The following is an 18,481-nucleotide window of genomic DNA, read 5'->3' on the forward strand; positions in this document are numbered from 1 at the left end:
CTGCTAATGTAAATGCACCCTGTCCTGATGGGTACCAATAGATATTTTTAAGTCGTATGTCACTTTATTTCCAACTGTTAATACAAGTGTGTAATGCTGCAGGAAGTGGTTTTCTCCCTACCACTTGAACTGAAAATATAATTATTCCAATTTTTATTATTGGCCAATATTTCTTCTGGACTCTACAGCCAAACTAATGGGCTGAATCTTTTCTGAAAAGTTGGAAGAGTGGGAGACCGAAAATCATATTCTTACAGGCTCACAATATGGGTTCAGGAGAGATGTTGGTACAATGGAACAATGTATTACCTCACACCTACTTATTAGCAAATACACTGCGTTGAAGAAGGACATATTTCCATGCTTTGCAGACTAAAGCAGTGCATTTGATTTAGTGAATCATGCCAAGTTATGGAAGACACTGGAAGAGATGGGTGCAGTTAGTGGGATAATTATATTTCTGTCTTAATTGTATGCCCGCTTGATCACCCATGTACATTATGGGCTAAAGAGGGAATGTACTCCCTGCTTTAGGGTTTCACATGGGAATGGTTGGGGTGTTTCCTCCCCCCTACGCCCCCGAGATCTCTCCATATATTATTGGGGCAGACAAGGTATTGCAAAGGGTGAAGGTTGATTCATAATGGGTAGTAACAATCCAACTCTAAACCTCTTATATGCTGAGGACACTGTCTTGGTCTCTAGAACATCCAATGGGCAACAGCTCTTGATTGATACTTTAGTCCCATATATGAAGGTAGAACATATGAAAGTTAACCTAAAGAAAACACTTACTAAGGTTTGTGGGAAAAGACAAGCTTAAAAATGGGTGCATCACATTAAGGGGAGGGCTTGCCTGAACCACAAATATTTGTATTGGAATACATTTTGATAGTTGTGGCAACTGGCTAACACAGCTGAAAGCTGGAAAATCTTAACTTTTAAGATCTATAGAAGCTCTTTTCAGATAGTCTGTCAAAAAAAGACACAAGCCAATCAAAGAATTATTGATTTAGTATAAAAGTAAATGCTCCCCAGTGTTACCTATGGGGCTCCACTGTGGGATTGGACACATTTCTATGCCAGAATTATCCCAGTGCTGGAAAAGGCATTTGCTCTTAGGGAGGAACTTAGCAACGAAAAAAAATAGAGAGCAGCTTTGGCGAACGCATGAAGATCTTATAAAAACCAGGGATTTAGATATTTTTGTAAAGGGTGCAGGTAGAACTAGCGGGACACACAAGAAGACCTGGTATAATGCCACATGCCGAAACTCCAAACGAGAACTTCTACTCGCAATTAAGGCGTGTACAAGCCGGGGGAGATACAAGCCAAAAGACGGGCATATAAGAAACTGCTGGCAAACGCCAAGGCCGAATGGGACCAACAACACTGGGAGGAACTCTCTGGCGCATTAGCTACCAGAGACTCTCGTAAATTCTGGCGGGTAGTTAATAACGGATCAGAATATCTCCCTTCGGCAATTAAACCCAATATTGCCCTGAGCATATGGCAAAACCATTTCCAGTCCTTATATGCATTAGAGGATGACGCCCTGGGTCCCCCCCCTGCACTTTAGCGAGTGACCCGGAGGGTGAACCTTTCACTGAAAAAGAAGTTCGGGCAGCTATCGCAGGGTTGTCAACAGGCAAAGCACCGGGGCTGGATGGGGTGCCAGGCGACGTATTCAAACAGGAGCCAGGGTTATGGGCCCCCTATCTCCTGTTGATATTCAATGCGGTCCTTAAGGGAATGGAGGTCCCGGGTACTTGGCTGGGTGCAGAGGTGGTTCCAATATTTAAAAAGGGATCTCCTCCGCTTCCAGCCAACTATCGTCCAATAAGCCTCATTGACGTATCACAGAAGCTCTTCGGTAGGCTAATACTGGACCGGTTGCAGAATTGGCTGGAGGAGACGGATACCCTGAGCCCATACCAGGCGGGATTTTGGAGGGGGGTGTCCAGAATTGATCAAATATTCAGATTAATCCTTATTTACTGGAGGACTGTGCCGCCTTCGATTTAGTGCCACAATCAAAATTGTGGAAGGTAATGGAGGAGTTAGGCGTCCCGAAAGACATCCTCGCAATCCTGATGAAACTACACCAAATAACTTCGCACGTGTCAGGTGCGGTAGAAGCGGCAACTTAATTGAAAGATTCCCCGTTCGCAGAGGGGTGAGACAGGGTTGTGTGCTCGCACCGACCCAGTTCTGCCTCTTTGTGAACGGGGTAATCTCGCACCTGACAAGGATTGCCAACATTGACGCCCCAAAACTGAGCGGCAGCAGGGTGCCCGCAATTATGTTGCTGCTGTCCAAATCCCCGATGGGCATACAGCGGGTGCTGGATGGTTTTCTGGAATTTTGTACAGAAAGGGGACTTGAAATCAACCCGCAGAAAACTAAATTCATGATCCTAAACCCTATGCCCTCTAAATGCCCCAACCCTTTGCTTGGTACAGTGCGCTTGGAAAGGGTTTACAGAATTGAGTACCTGGGGATAACCCTATACCAAAATCTAACGTGGGGGGCACACCGGACAAAAGCAAACATGAAACTGGCCCAGAGGGCGGGAGGCATTTCGAGAATTGCGAGTAAGTCACCATATCGTCCACTCGGCCCTGCAATCCAAATTTATAAAGCCCAAGCGTGGGGGGGAGTTACCTATGGGGGAGAGTTGTGGGGCCACATCCCGTCGCATAACTTGCTGACCACAGAAAACAAATTCCTCGGGCAGCTGACAGCCCTTCCCCTAAGCACTCCACTCCTGCCCCTGAGACTGCACCTGGTTCTGAGGCCCATTACGGAGGAACTAGGGCTCAAACCTCTATTTTTTTGGCATCGTCTTTGGAGCAGTCAAGACCTCACCACCTATAGAACAGAGCTACCGGAATTTCTATCCCTGCCCAATGCCACCAAGACGCCTTGGTTAAACTACATCAAGAGAACTTGTGAGACCCTTGGTCTACCAGAACTATGGTCAGACCTGGAAAGCACAAGCAATAGGATTCCGAGGAAAGCGCTGTCCAGAGCGTATTATGACAATATGCTTCTTCGAGCTCTGGATAGCACTCGTGAAGGATCCCTAACACACCATTTCATTAAAACTAAAGACTCATATAACCCCGAATGCGTTTTGGATGGCATGACTCCGGCTCTAACAAGAAAGCTATTCCTGCAGTGGAGGTACGGGACCCTTCCTCTCAGGTCTTTTACTAAAGTATGGTCCTGTCGGCCTGCCACAGAGACATGCCCTGCAGGTGCCCACACAAAGGAGAACGATGTGCACGCGGTTTTCTTCTGTCGAGCCTACCGGAAAAGCAGGAAACACTGGCTTGTCCCCCTCCTCAAAAACCTGGGATTTAGAGCATTCCTATCCGCATACAGAGTTTTAAAGACTGATTTATCCCCGCCAATTGTGTTCGCTATGGCAAAATTTTTACCAGCAATGTGGTATGCCCGCACCTGACTAATAAAGGGGGTCGGAGACTCTTGACAAACTTTCATCCCTTGACTAACTGGCACCGTTTTTTACTACTTTTTTAATCCTTAATGTATCTTATATTAATGACATATTGATACTCCGGATTTTTAATTGATGTGGTAAATTTTGTACATCTTTTATGATCATTTGATCGAAATAAAGATTTGGAATTGGATTGGACAAATTGTGCCCTCCTACAGTCACAAGAAAATCTATTTTTAAATAGACTTTTGGAGGTCCCGCAATTAACTTCCTATTATGTTGTACATAAAGAATTGGCAGCACCATTCTTAGAGGATGATCTACAGATCAATCATGGCTTATTCTGGCATAGTTTCTGGGGTAAACTTGGCACGAAATTTACCAAAGAAATATTAAAAGCCTGTTTGACACTTATAGCCTATATTAAAACTTTTCTAAAAAAACTGTAGAAAACAATATTAGCATTGAGGACCCTGCCAGTATACTGCGTTATAGTAAGAAGGAACTATAAATGATTTTAATGGGGAATAGATAGGTAGACAGGGGCATATGAGAGAGCATTAAGCACTCCACCTGCAATTATCATTTAGGTCCCATATATGAAGGAGCCCAAATGTATTTATTGACCATGGGGAATACTCAACATAGATTCTATCTTACAAGATCATGTATTGACACTTTGAGGTTGCCTTTCCAGAAATAGTGGTCTGTTAAAAAATGCTTCCTAAATGCCCGTGTGATGGCAAATCTAATTAATCTGCTATGTATTTTATCCTGTTTTGTAAATCTTACAAGGATTTAAGGCAGTGATGTTTAAAACTGGAAAATACATTTACTAATAGGAAGCTTTTAAAAGTATCTGTGCATTAGATAATGTGGATATATGCTATTGGGTCTCTTTTTACAGCTGTCATTTTTAGAAATAAATGTTTTTTACACTTGGAAGTATTAACATATGAGGATGGGACAAGATGATTACTTGTAATAAAGTGAGACAATCTAGATATTTCTTGATAGATTCCATATGTGAATATTGTTGAGAAGCTTTTTAAGATTTTTAATGTATTTTATTTGATTTTATTCTAGTGATTCTTTTATGGATATTATTTTATCCAAATAAAGGTTTGATGATGATGATATAAAATATCATTTTGCATACCCACTCATTGGTGGAATCATGCACTAATTGAACAAACTGTATTTGGGAGCAGTGTGCACATTGTGCACCCTCCAATTTGTACCTAATTTGTAACAGCCTAGCTCTAAAATGGCTTAACACATATTAAATGTACTCGAGTCAAGATGCCACTACTTCAAAGGACTGGATTCATTTGGGTCAGTGGATAGGAAGAAGCGATTAAAGTAAGTTTTGATAACAATATTGTTGCTTTCACTATCATAATCCGCTTAAAAAGGTGGCAGTAGTTAACCATCAATACGAGTTCACAGTGAAAAGTCGGTATCTTGTGAGGTCAAATCAAAAGTGTATCTCATCGGTCTAACCTATATGATGCACAATTGTATCACATAAAAGTAGAGCATACACACCTTATCTATTTTCATCAACTAACAACGAGTCCTCATTGTGGCCAATTGGCACTCTAATGAGTTGTATTAATGGTTAAACAAACAAGATAACACCTTAACCTTGAAGAATTTCCGATTATGGCACGAAGCCCTTTGGCTGGATTATTGAACATAAATACTATATTACTGTACTTGACCAAGGAGATTTTTTGATAAGACGCATTTTGCAATACTTATGAATCATTTCAGTGACAGTTCACTCAAGCTTACACTAACAAAAATTTATACAAATGTGTCTCTCCTATTCTGGTTATATAATAGTTGAAACGAGTAATTAGAAAAAAATAGCATTAAAAGTCAGCTTTTGTACTGTGTTCAAATTTGTAAAGACTGCTGAAGCCCTGATGCTTGGATCACTTGAAAACTCCCATTGGGTGCCTACTCTAGCAAACATTAGCCTAGTAATGTGGACTAGCAATTGCCTTCAATATTATGATTTCCTGTGGCACGTCAGAGCAGAATCAGCAGGCACCAGTAGAAAGAGAGTTCGTCTTTGTAGATACATTATATGGTTCTGGCACTCCTGTCAAATAGGTGTGTATACAGTGGAAACAGGTTTGCGGCTACACACTCTGGTCTCTGTCATAGCTTGAGTGAGCCTTCCAGCGAAGGTGGTCATCATAGCTCTCAAACCCCAATGGATCTTAATCAAATAAAGGGACTATCTGGGATTGTAATTGTTCCAATATCAATAACTGGATTTTTTTCTGTCTGGCCCTTTTTTAAAGATGAGCCTTTTGAAGTGAGAAGTGCAAAGGTAAATTAGTAGTATTATAGGGTAGACACGGAATACAAAGACGAAATATGACTGGAGGAGGTAAGTGATACAGATTAGTGAGTCCAGGATTGCAAAGAAAGCAGAAATCTGCTGTAACAGTACAATACAGATATAATACAAGCTTTGGCAAAGCCAAGGTGTTTTGGCTCAAAAAAGCAGAGTTAATGGCATCGCCGATGCATTATACTATGTAAGCAAGTGAGTATGTATTAGGGCACATGAGAATGCATGGATAGCAATCTTGCAATGGGTTTGCTGTTAAAGAAATCTCATTTCAAGATGACTGTCAATGTACATAGAGGCATTATTATGCATGTATTTACTGCATGTGTTCACATGCATCATAAAATGAGCATGCTCACAGGTTGTAATGCAGCCGGCTATGTTTTAACCTGTTGTTCTAAAATGGCAGACATTCATGATATAACAGTACATTAAAATATGAAAAAAAAGTAAATAATATGAATGTGTAAGGTCGATTGATCAGCTCAGCAACACTTTGCAGCTGTTGGGGCCTCATGAAAATAGAAAATAAATAAGTAAAACAGGAAGAGCAAAATGAGAAGTAAGGTGGGGGCATGGACTAGTGGGGAGCATTAGTGTGGTGGGTAGAGTGGAATGAATGGAACACAAATGTAAAAAAGATGTGTGTGCTCAAAGTGTACACAAGGAACTGCGTGGCCCAGCAGCACATTGGCACATTGCAGCTGCCTGGTCAGCATAAAAAAGTTTTGCTATGTAAATCACAGAAAAGGATAGATGAAAGGCACACCAAAGGGGACAAAATAGCGGGTAAGAGCAATGAAACACATGCCCTCCCATACAGTGCCGAATACAAAATAATATGATTCCCCTCAAGTATGCAGTGGGTGGATACAACTAATCCAATCAGTACACCTGAGACAAAAATGCGTCTGGGTGGGGAAGAATGAGAAGAGGCATAGAATCAAGAGCAAAGCAGCGATAGACAACGCAAACTGAGCATGGAGCTGACTGACCTAAACCTAATCTGTACTGTTATGTATTGGAAACAATAGGTCTGCCTGCATATCTAACTGTGGACGAGACCTAATGATTGCCTTGTGGTTCTGTTAACAAGCTCAAATTGATATGGCAAGAACGACCGACCATGGCATGCAGCAGTCAGGGATTTGCCTGTTGCAATGTAATTCAAAGGACACAGAGCATATCGTGGAATGCAGGGTTTCATTAAGCATTTAATGCAAAAATAGACCATTCTTGTTAAGTCCTCGCTGACAAATTGTGACATCCATACAATGGTGGAAAAGAAGTGTCATCTGAAATTCAGCCAAACATCACAGCAGTTTTGCCAACTCAGAAAAAAGAGCACGTTTTCCTAAAGAAACAAACGTAAGTGACACAATGACTGGTTTCTGACACCGCAGGCTTTTTAATTAATGTATTACAACAGAAACAGCTCAGATTGATTTCTCTATGGCCGGGTATTTGTCATTCATACCATTATATAATTATTCATGCTAACCTTTCTTCATGCTGCTTGTTTTTCTCAGACTTATTGCGTCGTATAGCACGGATATACAAGAGCGGATTTAAATCTTTTTTCACGGAAAGCAACTTATAAATGCTCTGATTACATCACATGATTTACAAAGCCCTTCAAATATATTTTACTTTGGCAGAAGCTTTCAATTAACATGTTGGGCCAAATTGTGGTGTGAAAGAGGATAACAAATCAAAAATACGTCTAAAATTGATCACACGAAAATGGTTCTCCAGTGTATAAGCTAGTATCAAATCTAATGAGGCTTCACATTTCTTTCCTGAATCATATACGGAAATAGCTAATTAGACAGCTATCCTAATTGGCATCTGACATAAAGTAATATCAAACCTCTTTAAGACTAATGATGGAAGAGTCATTATCTAGAGCACTGTGAACATTAGGCGCGATAGTCAGACCTGTGAAAATCGAACTTGCTTCCGTTTACTTATTCTCAGAATATCTCATATTACGTATGAATTGCAGTACTGGTGCCACACAATACTGCTTCCATATTTCAAATAAGTAATGCAGTCAAAAAGCATCATTTCTCTAATGCCATTCCATATCACAAAGGTTTCGTGCCCATTCTCAGTCTGCTTGAGACGGCAGGCTGTGCAACAATGACCTCACACATGACATCTCATTCACAAGCCCAAAACAGTGTTGATTCGTCTTACCACAAGCGAGAGAGGCCGCTTCCAAGACACCACGCCAATCAAGCCAGAGAGCAGCACCTGGAAAGAAAGCAAAAAGGTCAGGAAAGGGCCACACGAAGAAATTCGACCGATAATAACATAACGAGAATGCAAGGAACAATGTTATTGGCATCGGCTACCAAAGTTCTAGAGAGTCTGAGAGCTGCAAGAGGTTATAAAGACGCCAATCATTGAGATAATAAAAAAAAATACGACAAGGAATAAACAAAGATGTAGACAAGATGAGCACGGCAACCTGCTCTGATGTATATTAAAATGTACTCAAACCTTAGAATTCAATTATTTATATTTATAAATGAATGTAATGTCTCTATTTTTGATTCTTGAAAAAAATTAACGAAAACGTGTGTGTGCGCGTGGGTGTGCGTGTGCTTGTGTGCGCGCTTGGCTGCACCTGGGGACAGCGTCTAAGAATAATATTTAGGATCATTTCATGTTCTCGGGCGCAGGGTGGTGAGAACCAAAGTCGGGTAAGTATACAGAGAGATTTCATAAAGGCAAACTTGAATCTTTTTCATGGTTGGGGCGCCATTTGTTAGGCATTGATGACCTCAAGATGGAGCAGCTGCTCCCGGAGGAATTCTGATGGTCAATATTGGGGGCAAATACATGATCCCCTTGAGTGGTCCAGGAAGGGCTCCTATAGATATCTGGCAAGTTCCAACATATGCTGCTACGTGTATGTGTTGCTATTCCACAATAAGAGGTTATTTCCAAAGGCCCAACAGCGTTAGAAACTCAGAAAAAAGTTTCTTAAGAAATCGAATCATTTAGTGCAAAATCATTTGGCATTGTTTGCTGTTACTGGCCAATACCGAATTATTTGCCAGATATTGTGTGAATCTCTGAGTCTGGGCCAATTTTTTCCTCCTATGATCTTAGGAGCCATCACGATACAAGGAAAAATCATTGGTGGCGAAGGTTGCAGACGCTGGTGAGCTTGCATCTGGCCATAAATGGCAGAAAAATATACAGTTATTCCAGATGGAAACTAGGGTGCCGTATTGCTGCTCTCTTCTCAAGAGGCTATGTTCAGTGGAGAAGCAGGGTAAGAGGCTGGTTGGAGGGGAGCTGCCCCGCTGGGGGTCCCAGTCTTTGAGCGCTACCTCTGATACTCCTAAGGTTACTTTGGGGTATGGCCAAGAGATGGCGAGGCTGGCCTGGCAGGGACAATGCCCTATGCGGGGTCCAGGAGGCTGTCTGGAAAATATATTGCAGTGGAAAATGTTTGGTCCTGTATCTGCGTGACTGTTCTTGGTGATCTATGTTGGCGTGGTCACTCAGACCTGCTTCTCCCATGGAAAATATAAATATAAAATGGGTGTAATTTGAGTATTATCTGTTTGCAAGTTTGTTGTTATTCTGCTTTCTCACGAGGAGACCGTACCATTTTTGTATCAAGTCTGTGTATGAAGTCAACGTTGCTACATCCTAACTCTGCATTGGTGTCATTGCTTGTTTCTGGGAGGGAACAAGTTTGGAGGGCAACAAGTTCGAAAGGGGAACACATGCCACCAAAGAAGAAGAATGGAGAGTCGCTAGGGGTGCACAGGCAAAGCAGCGTTACTCTACCTATGTTATTTGTTCACGTTGCAAAAAAAACGATTGGTTATTTAAGGCTGAATACTGGCAAAACAAGAACTCTAATATAGATATTTCACCTCTCTTGAGTAATATGTACAACTGGATTTTACTTATATATTCGAGCTTGTTTTACATAACAATGCAACACACATTATTGATAGAAAGAGGCCTAACAGCTCAAACGCTGACTCAATAATGTATAGAAGCTCTATATGCCAATGCAAATGTAGGTTTATAATAAGGTTTCTGGAAGATTACCTTCAATTCTGCAAAGTAAGCGGTTTCAAAGTCAAGAGGGCGATATTAGACAGCCTGCTTTAGGATTGTCTTCTAACGAGGAGGCATATCTGAAAAGAGCAAACGTTGGCTATTCCCTATGGGTGGGCTTGGTTTTTTGTCTCCTGAAGGTCCTAAAGTGCCACAACTCTTTGCACTTTGCATCAGCTTTTATGGGGTGATCTGAGTGTTTGTGCGTTCTCTTACCAGTATGATTTCTAAACAGCTAAGGTGTAAGCAGGGCTAGTATAATTCCTAGTGAAGTATAGTAGGCAACACCTCTAGTGCAAAAGTGACTTGTATGTATTAAAACTTCAAAAATCAAAGGTTTTGAATTCCGAGCTGCATAACCCTGAGTACTAGTTTATTCGAGTGCGACTTCGTTCCCCACTATCTAATCTCAACTAAAGGTCACAAAATGATATTTTGTTAAACTATCATCAAGGATTGTACTTAAAGATGTAGCATTGCATAGCTATATCCATACTAGTAAGACACAGGCTGCGTTAGCAGGGTTCTGACCACATAAACATCACCTCTTTAAGTCTGCACATTTGTGATATTAATGATTGTCCCTAGACAGTGTGGCATGGGAAGTGGGACAGTGGAGTGGACCAGTGTGGCATACGAGCATTGGGAAGGTTGCCACTACTAATTACCCCTGCCCATATGTGGGAAGTAACTGACTTACTTGTGCATAATCGGTCAGATGTACGACCCTTCCATACTGCGAGTCGCAAATTGCGTGGTTTTGCAACTCGTAATTTGGGACTCGGAAAATAGAATGTACAACAGTGTCTCAGATACGATTCACGATAGGGTCGCAAATTAAATACCTCATTAATATTCATGAGGCAGGTCACAATTTGTGACCCCATTGGGAATGGCCAGCACACACAGGGATGAGGGCCTACTCCAGTCACCAGACCTCCATGTCTGTGACTGCTTTTTAAATAAAGCAGTTTTTTTTTAATGCAGCCCGTTTTTCTTAAACGTTTCAGTTTCATTTTGTAAGCGTAGGCAGTGATCCGACCACTGCCTGCTCTTAAAAAATATTTTTTCCACCAGTGACAAAGGGAAAGGGGACCCTGGGGACACCTTCCTGTTTGCAAGTGGCTTACCACCATTTTGAAATAGGTGGTAAACTGGAAGTATTTTGCAACTGTAATTGCGGTCGTAAAACAATCTTACATAGAAATGCGACTCCCTATTAGGAAGGGCCGGCCTTGGCACACCCCCTCCGAATAGCTTGTTGCAAACCCTATTTTGCTAGTCGGTAAGAGATTACTGACTCAGAAAATAGGGTTTGTACATTGCACAGACCTACTTTGCGGTCGCAAAAAACGGTTGTACATCTAGCCCTATATCTGTTTGGTTGAGACATGTGATTTGCATAAGACACAAAACAAGTTTAAAATCCAAACAGAGTGTCAGGTATTGCCTGTCTCTCTTTTTATTGTGATTTGGATAACTTTCTTTAACCTTGCTTTCCAATAGCTCCTTAAAAAGAATAAGGATGGATGATGTTTTAATCTATTTACTTTGATATAAATCTGCACACAAATGGTACATGGTGTCAAAGAAAAAACATTAATGCACAGGAGCAAGCCATCAATTTAAGGATAAACAACGCTGCACGTAACATTGAAGCCCACCTGACTGTCAAGTCCTATGACTACACCTATCCAACACCAGCATCATACATCTATTGCTCAATGAAAAAAATATTTATGATCCTTGTGATGTACCACAACACAATTCCCAAAAACAATTTCCGAAACCTGTCTGTTAGACGGGGACCTGGAGGGTCGGCCGAGGACACGGGGAGAGGCCTCCGGGGAGAGCCGTCTCCAGCGATCGTACAGACAAGTAACTTCCCCCCCACAGATGGACACCACACAAGGATAAGGTTAACTCTCTTGATATGCAGTTCTTGAAGTAAAGTATCACGGTACAGTGAGATCGGGACACGAGGGTCCTCTCAATTCTAGTCTCTGGAAGGGAAAGGGGTAGCGGGACAGTCTTAGTACCGGTCCGGTACAGGTGGTAGGGTGGATAGCTCACAATCCTCGAGCTCGAAGTTCCGGGAGGTTGGGCCGCAGCAGCACCAGCGGCTCGGATGGTAGTTCACACAAGGAAGGGCCGCGGCAGCGCCAGCAGGTCCCTTGGAGGCCGTAGATTGCAGTGGGCCGCGGCAGCGCCAGCAGGTCCCGACGAGGATGGAGGTTGCAGTGGGCCGCGGCAGCGCCAGCAGGTCCCGACGAGGATGTAGGTTGCAGTGGGCCGCGGCAGCGCCAGCAGGTCCCGACGAGGATGTAGGTTGCAGTGGGCCGCGGCAGCACCAGCAGGTCCCGACGATGATGTAGGTTGTAGAGGGCCGCGGCAGCGCCAGCAGGCAGGACAATGGTTCACAAGGCAGGGCTGCGGCAGCGCCAGCAGTCCGTCAAGGATGAGTTCTTCAAGGTGTCTCTTGACTCCAGGATACAACTGCCTTCCTGCTCTGGAGCTGCCCCAGTTATAGGTCTGGCCTCCTTTGATGTCCGGATCCTCGCTCTTGGAGGTCGGGAGGTCCGGGATGAGGGAGTCCAGACACCCAGCAGGGGGGTGGAGCCAGCGCCCGGGGAGGCTGGGGGCGATCGGCACCTGGCGGGGGAGAGCCATCGACACTCCTCTCCCCCATTGCCCTGCCAAGTGGTCCGTTCACCTCCTGGGTGGATGGTGGTGCCAGGATGTCGGGGCCTGGCCAGGCCCAGGGTTGGGGTCGAGCTGAGGCCACGCGGCCTCGTGGTGCAGTGTCCAAGATGGCGGCTGGGCCGGGCAATGGTGCTGACGGTGGCCCGGGCCAGTGATACAGAGATGTCCGGGAGCAGGCGTCCCGTAGGGGACGGGTTGCGAGTTGCTTCTGTGGGTCGCCGGGGTTGTTCTTCTGGTGGCACCGGGAGAGCCGGTGTCCGGGCTCTGTCATGCGGGGAGGGAGCGAGCCCTTCATGAGGCCTGTCCAACACTGTCCCCGCCAAAGGATTTCAACTCCATTCTTTCTGACTCCATACTCCGAAGGGAACATCAAAACCATGTAGAAAGGCCACTAGACAGTCACCAATCCCAGAAGGCCATACTAACGGTAAACTCCAAGTGGATAAATGGAAATAAAAACATAACTTTCATCTATTATTAGACAAAACCATCATTATGGCATACTGGTCAAGTGTGTCAAGTGATGGGCAACCATTTAGAATGCCAGCTTAGAACATTTAAATTGGGCGGCTGCATTGTTACCATATATTTGAAGTATGGTTTTAATTTATTAATAAAAATGTGTCTATTATGTTTAAAAGTTTTGTGAAATGTTATATCAAAATAAACATATCAATCACATATATTACTGAGTGGTCTGGCTGAGCCGTAGAGACTGTGTTGCGTTTCTGTACATTCAATGGTGGGAGAATTTTCAGAGTATCTTTAGTCAAATCATTATCCCTAAAATAATACCTGTCCACATCATCCTCTGCCATCCATGTCGGCAACATCAGTATGAAGAGATCAAAAAGGGCATAACTAATGTTAATGATGTTGTCCTGAATGTCTGACATAATATCGACAGACAGAATATCGAAATACAAAAATATCGGAGCAAAAATATCGACATCAAAAATATCGGAATCCTATCTTCATAAAGGTAAGTACAAAAATATCGAAACAATAATATCATAGTACAAAAATATCGGAATCAAAAATATCGTTTTTTTAAATGTATTAATAATAATGTAAAAATAATTTTAAAATACATATCATTTTACAAATATTAAATAAAAATATTAAAACAAAATTAAAACTAATACATATACATTTAAAATAAATAAAACACTTAATAATTTAATGTAATTTTTTTTAATGTTATTTATTTGATTTAATGTAATATTTTTTTGTTTTTACCCTGTACGCCTGTACCCCAAAAACCCAAAACTGACCCTGAACCCTAAAAATATCCCTGTACCCCAAAAACCCAAAACTGACCCTGAACCCTAAAAATACCCCTTTACCCAAAAACTGAAAACTGACCCTGAACCCTAAAAATACCCCTTTACCCAAAAACTGAAAACTGACCCTGAACCCTAAAAATACCCCTTTACCCAAAAACTGAAAACTGACCCTGAACCCTAAAAATACCCCTTTACCCAAAAACTGAAAACTGACCCTGAACCCTAAAATTACCCCTTTACCCAAAAACTGAAAACTGACCCTAAAAATACCCCTTTACCCATGAACTGAAAACTGACCCTGAACCCTAAAAATACCCCTTTACCCAAAAACTGAAAACTGATCCAGAACCCTAAAAATACCCCTTTACCAAAAAACTGAAAACTGACCCTGAACCCTAAAAATACCCCTTTACCCAAAAACTGAAAACTGACCCTGAACCCTAAAAATACCCCTTTACCCAAAAACTGAAAACTGACCCTAAAAATACCCCTTTACCCATGAACTGAAAACTGACCCTGAACCCTAAAAATACCCCTTTACCCAAAAACTGAAAACTGATCCAGAACCCTAAAAATACCCCTTTACCCAAAAACTGAAAACTGACCCTGAACCCTAAAAATACCCCTTTACCCAAAAACTGAAAAATGACCCTGAACCCTAAAAATACTCCTTTACCCAAAATTAATTAATATTATTTAATTACCAATTAATTATTAATTAACAATAACAATAAAGTAAATATATTAGCACATTAGCTGTAATAAATTTAATTTAATAATTAATATTATTTTTCCCAATTAATTAATTAAGAATAACAAAAAATTATATATAAAAAAATTACTATAATTAATGTAATTAAATAATTAATATTAATTAATTACCAACTAATTAATAATTATAAATATGTACAAAATTATATTAATTAATTAACTAATTAATATACATTAATTACCAATTAATTATTAATTAAAATATGTACAAACATATATTAATTAATTAATTATTATTAAATTACTTCCCACCCTATTCCCCTATAAACCCATAACCCGCTACAGAACATATTTATCAATTAATCAATTAATTAAAATTAATTAAAAATTATTTCTCAATTAATTAATTAATAATTCCTACTAATTAATAATTAATTTAACATAATTAAATTACTTCCCACCCTATTCCCCTATAAACCCACAACCCGCTACAGAAGTAAAAGACAATATTTAATTAAATTACATTAAAAATAAATAATAAAACATAATAAATACAATATAATATACACTAAATTTATTAAAAAATTGATATTAGTAACATCGAAGTTATTTATTTCGATATTATTGACATCGATATTTAAAACTTCGATATTACTGATATCATACTAATATCGATATTAAGACTGTCGATATTACTTACCTTCGATATTTTGTCCCATCGATATTTAAACTTCGATATTTTTGTATATCAATATTTAAAAATCGATATTTTGTCTATGTACCGTTGTCCTAAGTAAAAAAAGTGAAAGATATACATATTTTTTTAAAGTGAAATATTGGCAGGGGTAAGTATGCACCTACCATTAGCAATAAGGACACTAACATAGTATAGGGTCCAATAAAGGTCTCAGTAAATTAGCCCCTTGCTCAACCTTTGGTAGCTGACAACGAGCAGTTGGGCCTAATTTAGGATACAGGAGTAAAAAGTATTAAAAAACAGCACTATATCACAAAAGTAAGACACAACACACAATAAAAATCCCACACCAATTTATAACAATAGGAAATAGTTTTATGAACAAATAGACATCTAAATGACAAAAATCCAATGTAGGGAATCGTACATATGAATTTTTAAAGATTAACCACTTTATAGTGCTCAAAAACTTTTAACGCATCTTTCGGCCATCTGCCCGTTCTTGACTGAGACAAAGTCGGAGTTTGAGGCCAACCTTGATGGAGCCATTGTCGGATACACCAAGCAGTAAGACCTGGTCAAAATGTTACCTTCACACTCAGAAACTTTTCTAGAGCTTTTTCTTCTGGCGTCACTCAACCCTCCACAGACTCGGAGAGGGTTCTACGGCTTGACTTTCCACAGGGTCTCAGTCAAATCCTGGAAATCTGGAGCTCCGCAGCTTTCAGCGAGATGAACCTGAAATCCTGGACGGGTCGCCATTGAAGATGGTCAGGTTGACACTTCAGGTCGTGTCAATCACCTCATTGTACTTTTTCACAAACGTTTCCAAAAGTTCACCAAACTTCAGGAGGTGCTTTCTGAAAATCTCCTTGTAGGTTCTAAATGACCAAAAGACCAACCCAAAGGTCTGGAATCTCCTAGATGATCCTTTGGATGTCTGGACACAATCCTCACAATGCACCTAGCCAAAACCTTAAAAGTTCACTAGACGCACTCCAGGATAGAGACAGTTGGTGGAGATGATGCAGGTTGGCTTTGTTAACCTGTAGCTTTTAGGGAGTCCACTCCTTACTCTTTCTTGAGGCAAATCAGAGTTCCCAGTGCTATAGTACCAGATTGTTCAGGAGGTGCAGTCATATAGTGTGCAGGCCTTTGCGTGCAAATCTAGATTCTAGAAGGACAGTCCTTCTTTTCCTTGTAGTTTCAGGCAGCAGATATCAAAGGCTATGCAGTTCTCACATACTTCTTCATTGTTCTATGGTGACAAGCAGGGGGGCACCTCTGTCAAATGAGATACTGGGTGTTATGTTATGTTAAATACATTTATACAGCGGATCTGTGTGGATCTGATATGGGGGGCAGAGTGTTCCAAAGTCTGGTGGCTGCTGCGTGGATGCTGCTGACGTCCCATTTCATTTTCTTAAATCTAGATGGTGTGACTGTATAGCTACCCAGAGATCTGGGGTACCTGTTAGGAGTGTACTATGAGATGGTATTTCTGAAAAAGTCGGGACCTATGCCATGAAAGGCCTTGAAAGTAAGACAGAGAGTTTTAAATCTGTTGCAATTACAGACAGTCAGCCAGAGTAATTATTTAATGGCCCGGGATGCACACTAAGGTTTTGCAAGATTGAGCAGTACCCTGACCGTTAAATTCAGCAAAACCTGTAATTTATTGAGGTATTGTTTCTGCAGATTGATGTATAGGTCATTACAGTAGTCTAATTTAGATAATATGAGGGAGGAGATAACTGTTTTTCTGGCACTGACTGGAATATAAGGAAACAAATTAATTACTTTTGATGTAATTAATTTGTTTACTGAAGTTAAGTTGTTCTCCAGAATCACTCCCAGGCTTTTAACCTTGGGAGATGTAGTAGGAAGTGGGCACCTTTCTGGTGGCCAATAGATGGGAGTTCAAAAGCAAGGATTGTTTCCAAAGAACATCACTTCCGTCTTCTCTGAATTTAGCTTAAGCCAATGCCTGTCCATCCAGGTGCAGATTTCTTTCATACAAATGTCAAGCTAAAAAGTCCTATTATTGGCCTTATTTGCTGCAGAGACCACAATTTGTATTTCACCTGCATAGAAGGTAGGAGAAAGACCAAAAGATTGAATCAGGAGAGCAAGCGCTGCCACACATAGGTTGAATAGAGAAGGGCTTAGCAAGGACCCCTGTGGCACTCTATACAGAAGTGAGAAAGTTTTTGATCTTAACTTATCTAGCATCACAATATTTTCCCTATTGTTTAGGAATGATCTAAGTAGGTCTAAGGCTGCTCCATTAATACCCATAGCCCCAAGGTGATGGCATAGTGTTGAATGATCCAACGTATCAAAGGTCATGGATAGGTCTAACAGGATCAATGCTGCATTTCCTCCATCATCAAGTATAATTTTAAGTTTGTCTGTGGCTTTGATCAGTGCTGTCTCAGTACTGCGTTCTGAGCAAAAGCAAAATTTAGTGGGATACAACAAATTATGTTACTTCATGAATTGCGTGAGTTGGTAATTCATGATTTTCTCAATTATCTTAGGCATGGCAACTACCTCCAAAGTCTGGTCTCTTCGTGTCCCACAAACCACTGCACTTCCAAAATTCATCATGGATGATTATTTTCTTCCCAGAGGAGTAACAGCTAGCTAAACCAACCCATAGTGTGGCTCATTTACATTAGCTCTCTTCCCCCTGATCCCTGCAAATTCCTCTCCTAAGCCTACCATCTGGCTGGTAAACAGGATGTTGGGCTAGGTACACCTGGCCTTCCTTATGTATTTATTTGGGAGGTTTTATATAGCACGTGTCATCTGGGTATCAGAGCGCAGTACAAAGAAGTAGACATGCAAATAATAAATACTGTACATATAACAACAGGTAAACGATACAAAATGAGAAAAGGAAAAACAAGAAACATTACTGGTCTATTCTTTCTTTCAGCTCAGTTAAATTTACCAAGCCCCCTCTCTAGGCTCAAACCTCTACAGCTGTAGAGCTCTCGCCATCAGATAAACTCGGCTTCTGCCAGGCCACTTATCACCTAATCAAAGCAGCCTGGCTAAGCCTGTTAAGGCTGATGAATCAGCAGAGACCACCAGAAGGCTGTATTTTGGCTTACATATGAAAAAGTTCTATAACTTCTCTTCTGGACTAGTTATGA

General features: G+C 41.0%; 1 protein-coding gene across 1 annotated transcript in view; it reads right to left on the bottom strand.

Moving 5' to 3' along the window:
- ENTREP2 (endosomal transmembrane epsin interactor 2) overlaps positions 1-18,481 on the bottom strand; it is a 1,796,185-nt gene that overhangs the window by 1,237,955 nt on the left and 539,749 nt on the right. Inside the window, exon 2 of the mRNA XM_086959018.1 lies at positions 8,034-8,090. Within this exon, the coding sequence (XP_086815144.1) occupies positions 8,034-8,090 (57 nt within the window). The remainder of the gene's footprint in view (positions 1-8,033; positions 8,091-18,481) is intronic.

The sequence above is a fragment of the Lissotriton vulgaris genome, chromosome 2_1 (genome assembly GCF_964263255.1).
Source record: "Lissotriton vulgaris chromosome 2_1, aLisVul1.2, whole genome shotgun sequence".
NCBI lineage: Eukaryota > Metazoa > Chordata > Amphibia > Caudata > Salamandridae > Lissotriton > Lissotriton vulgaris.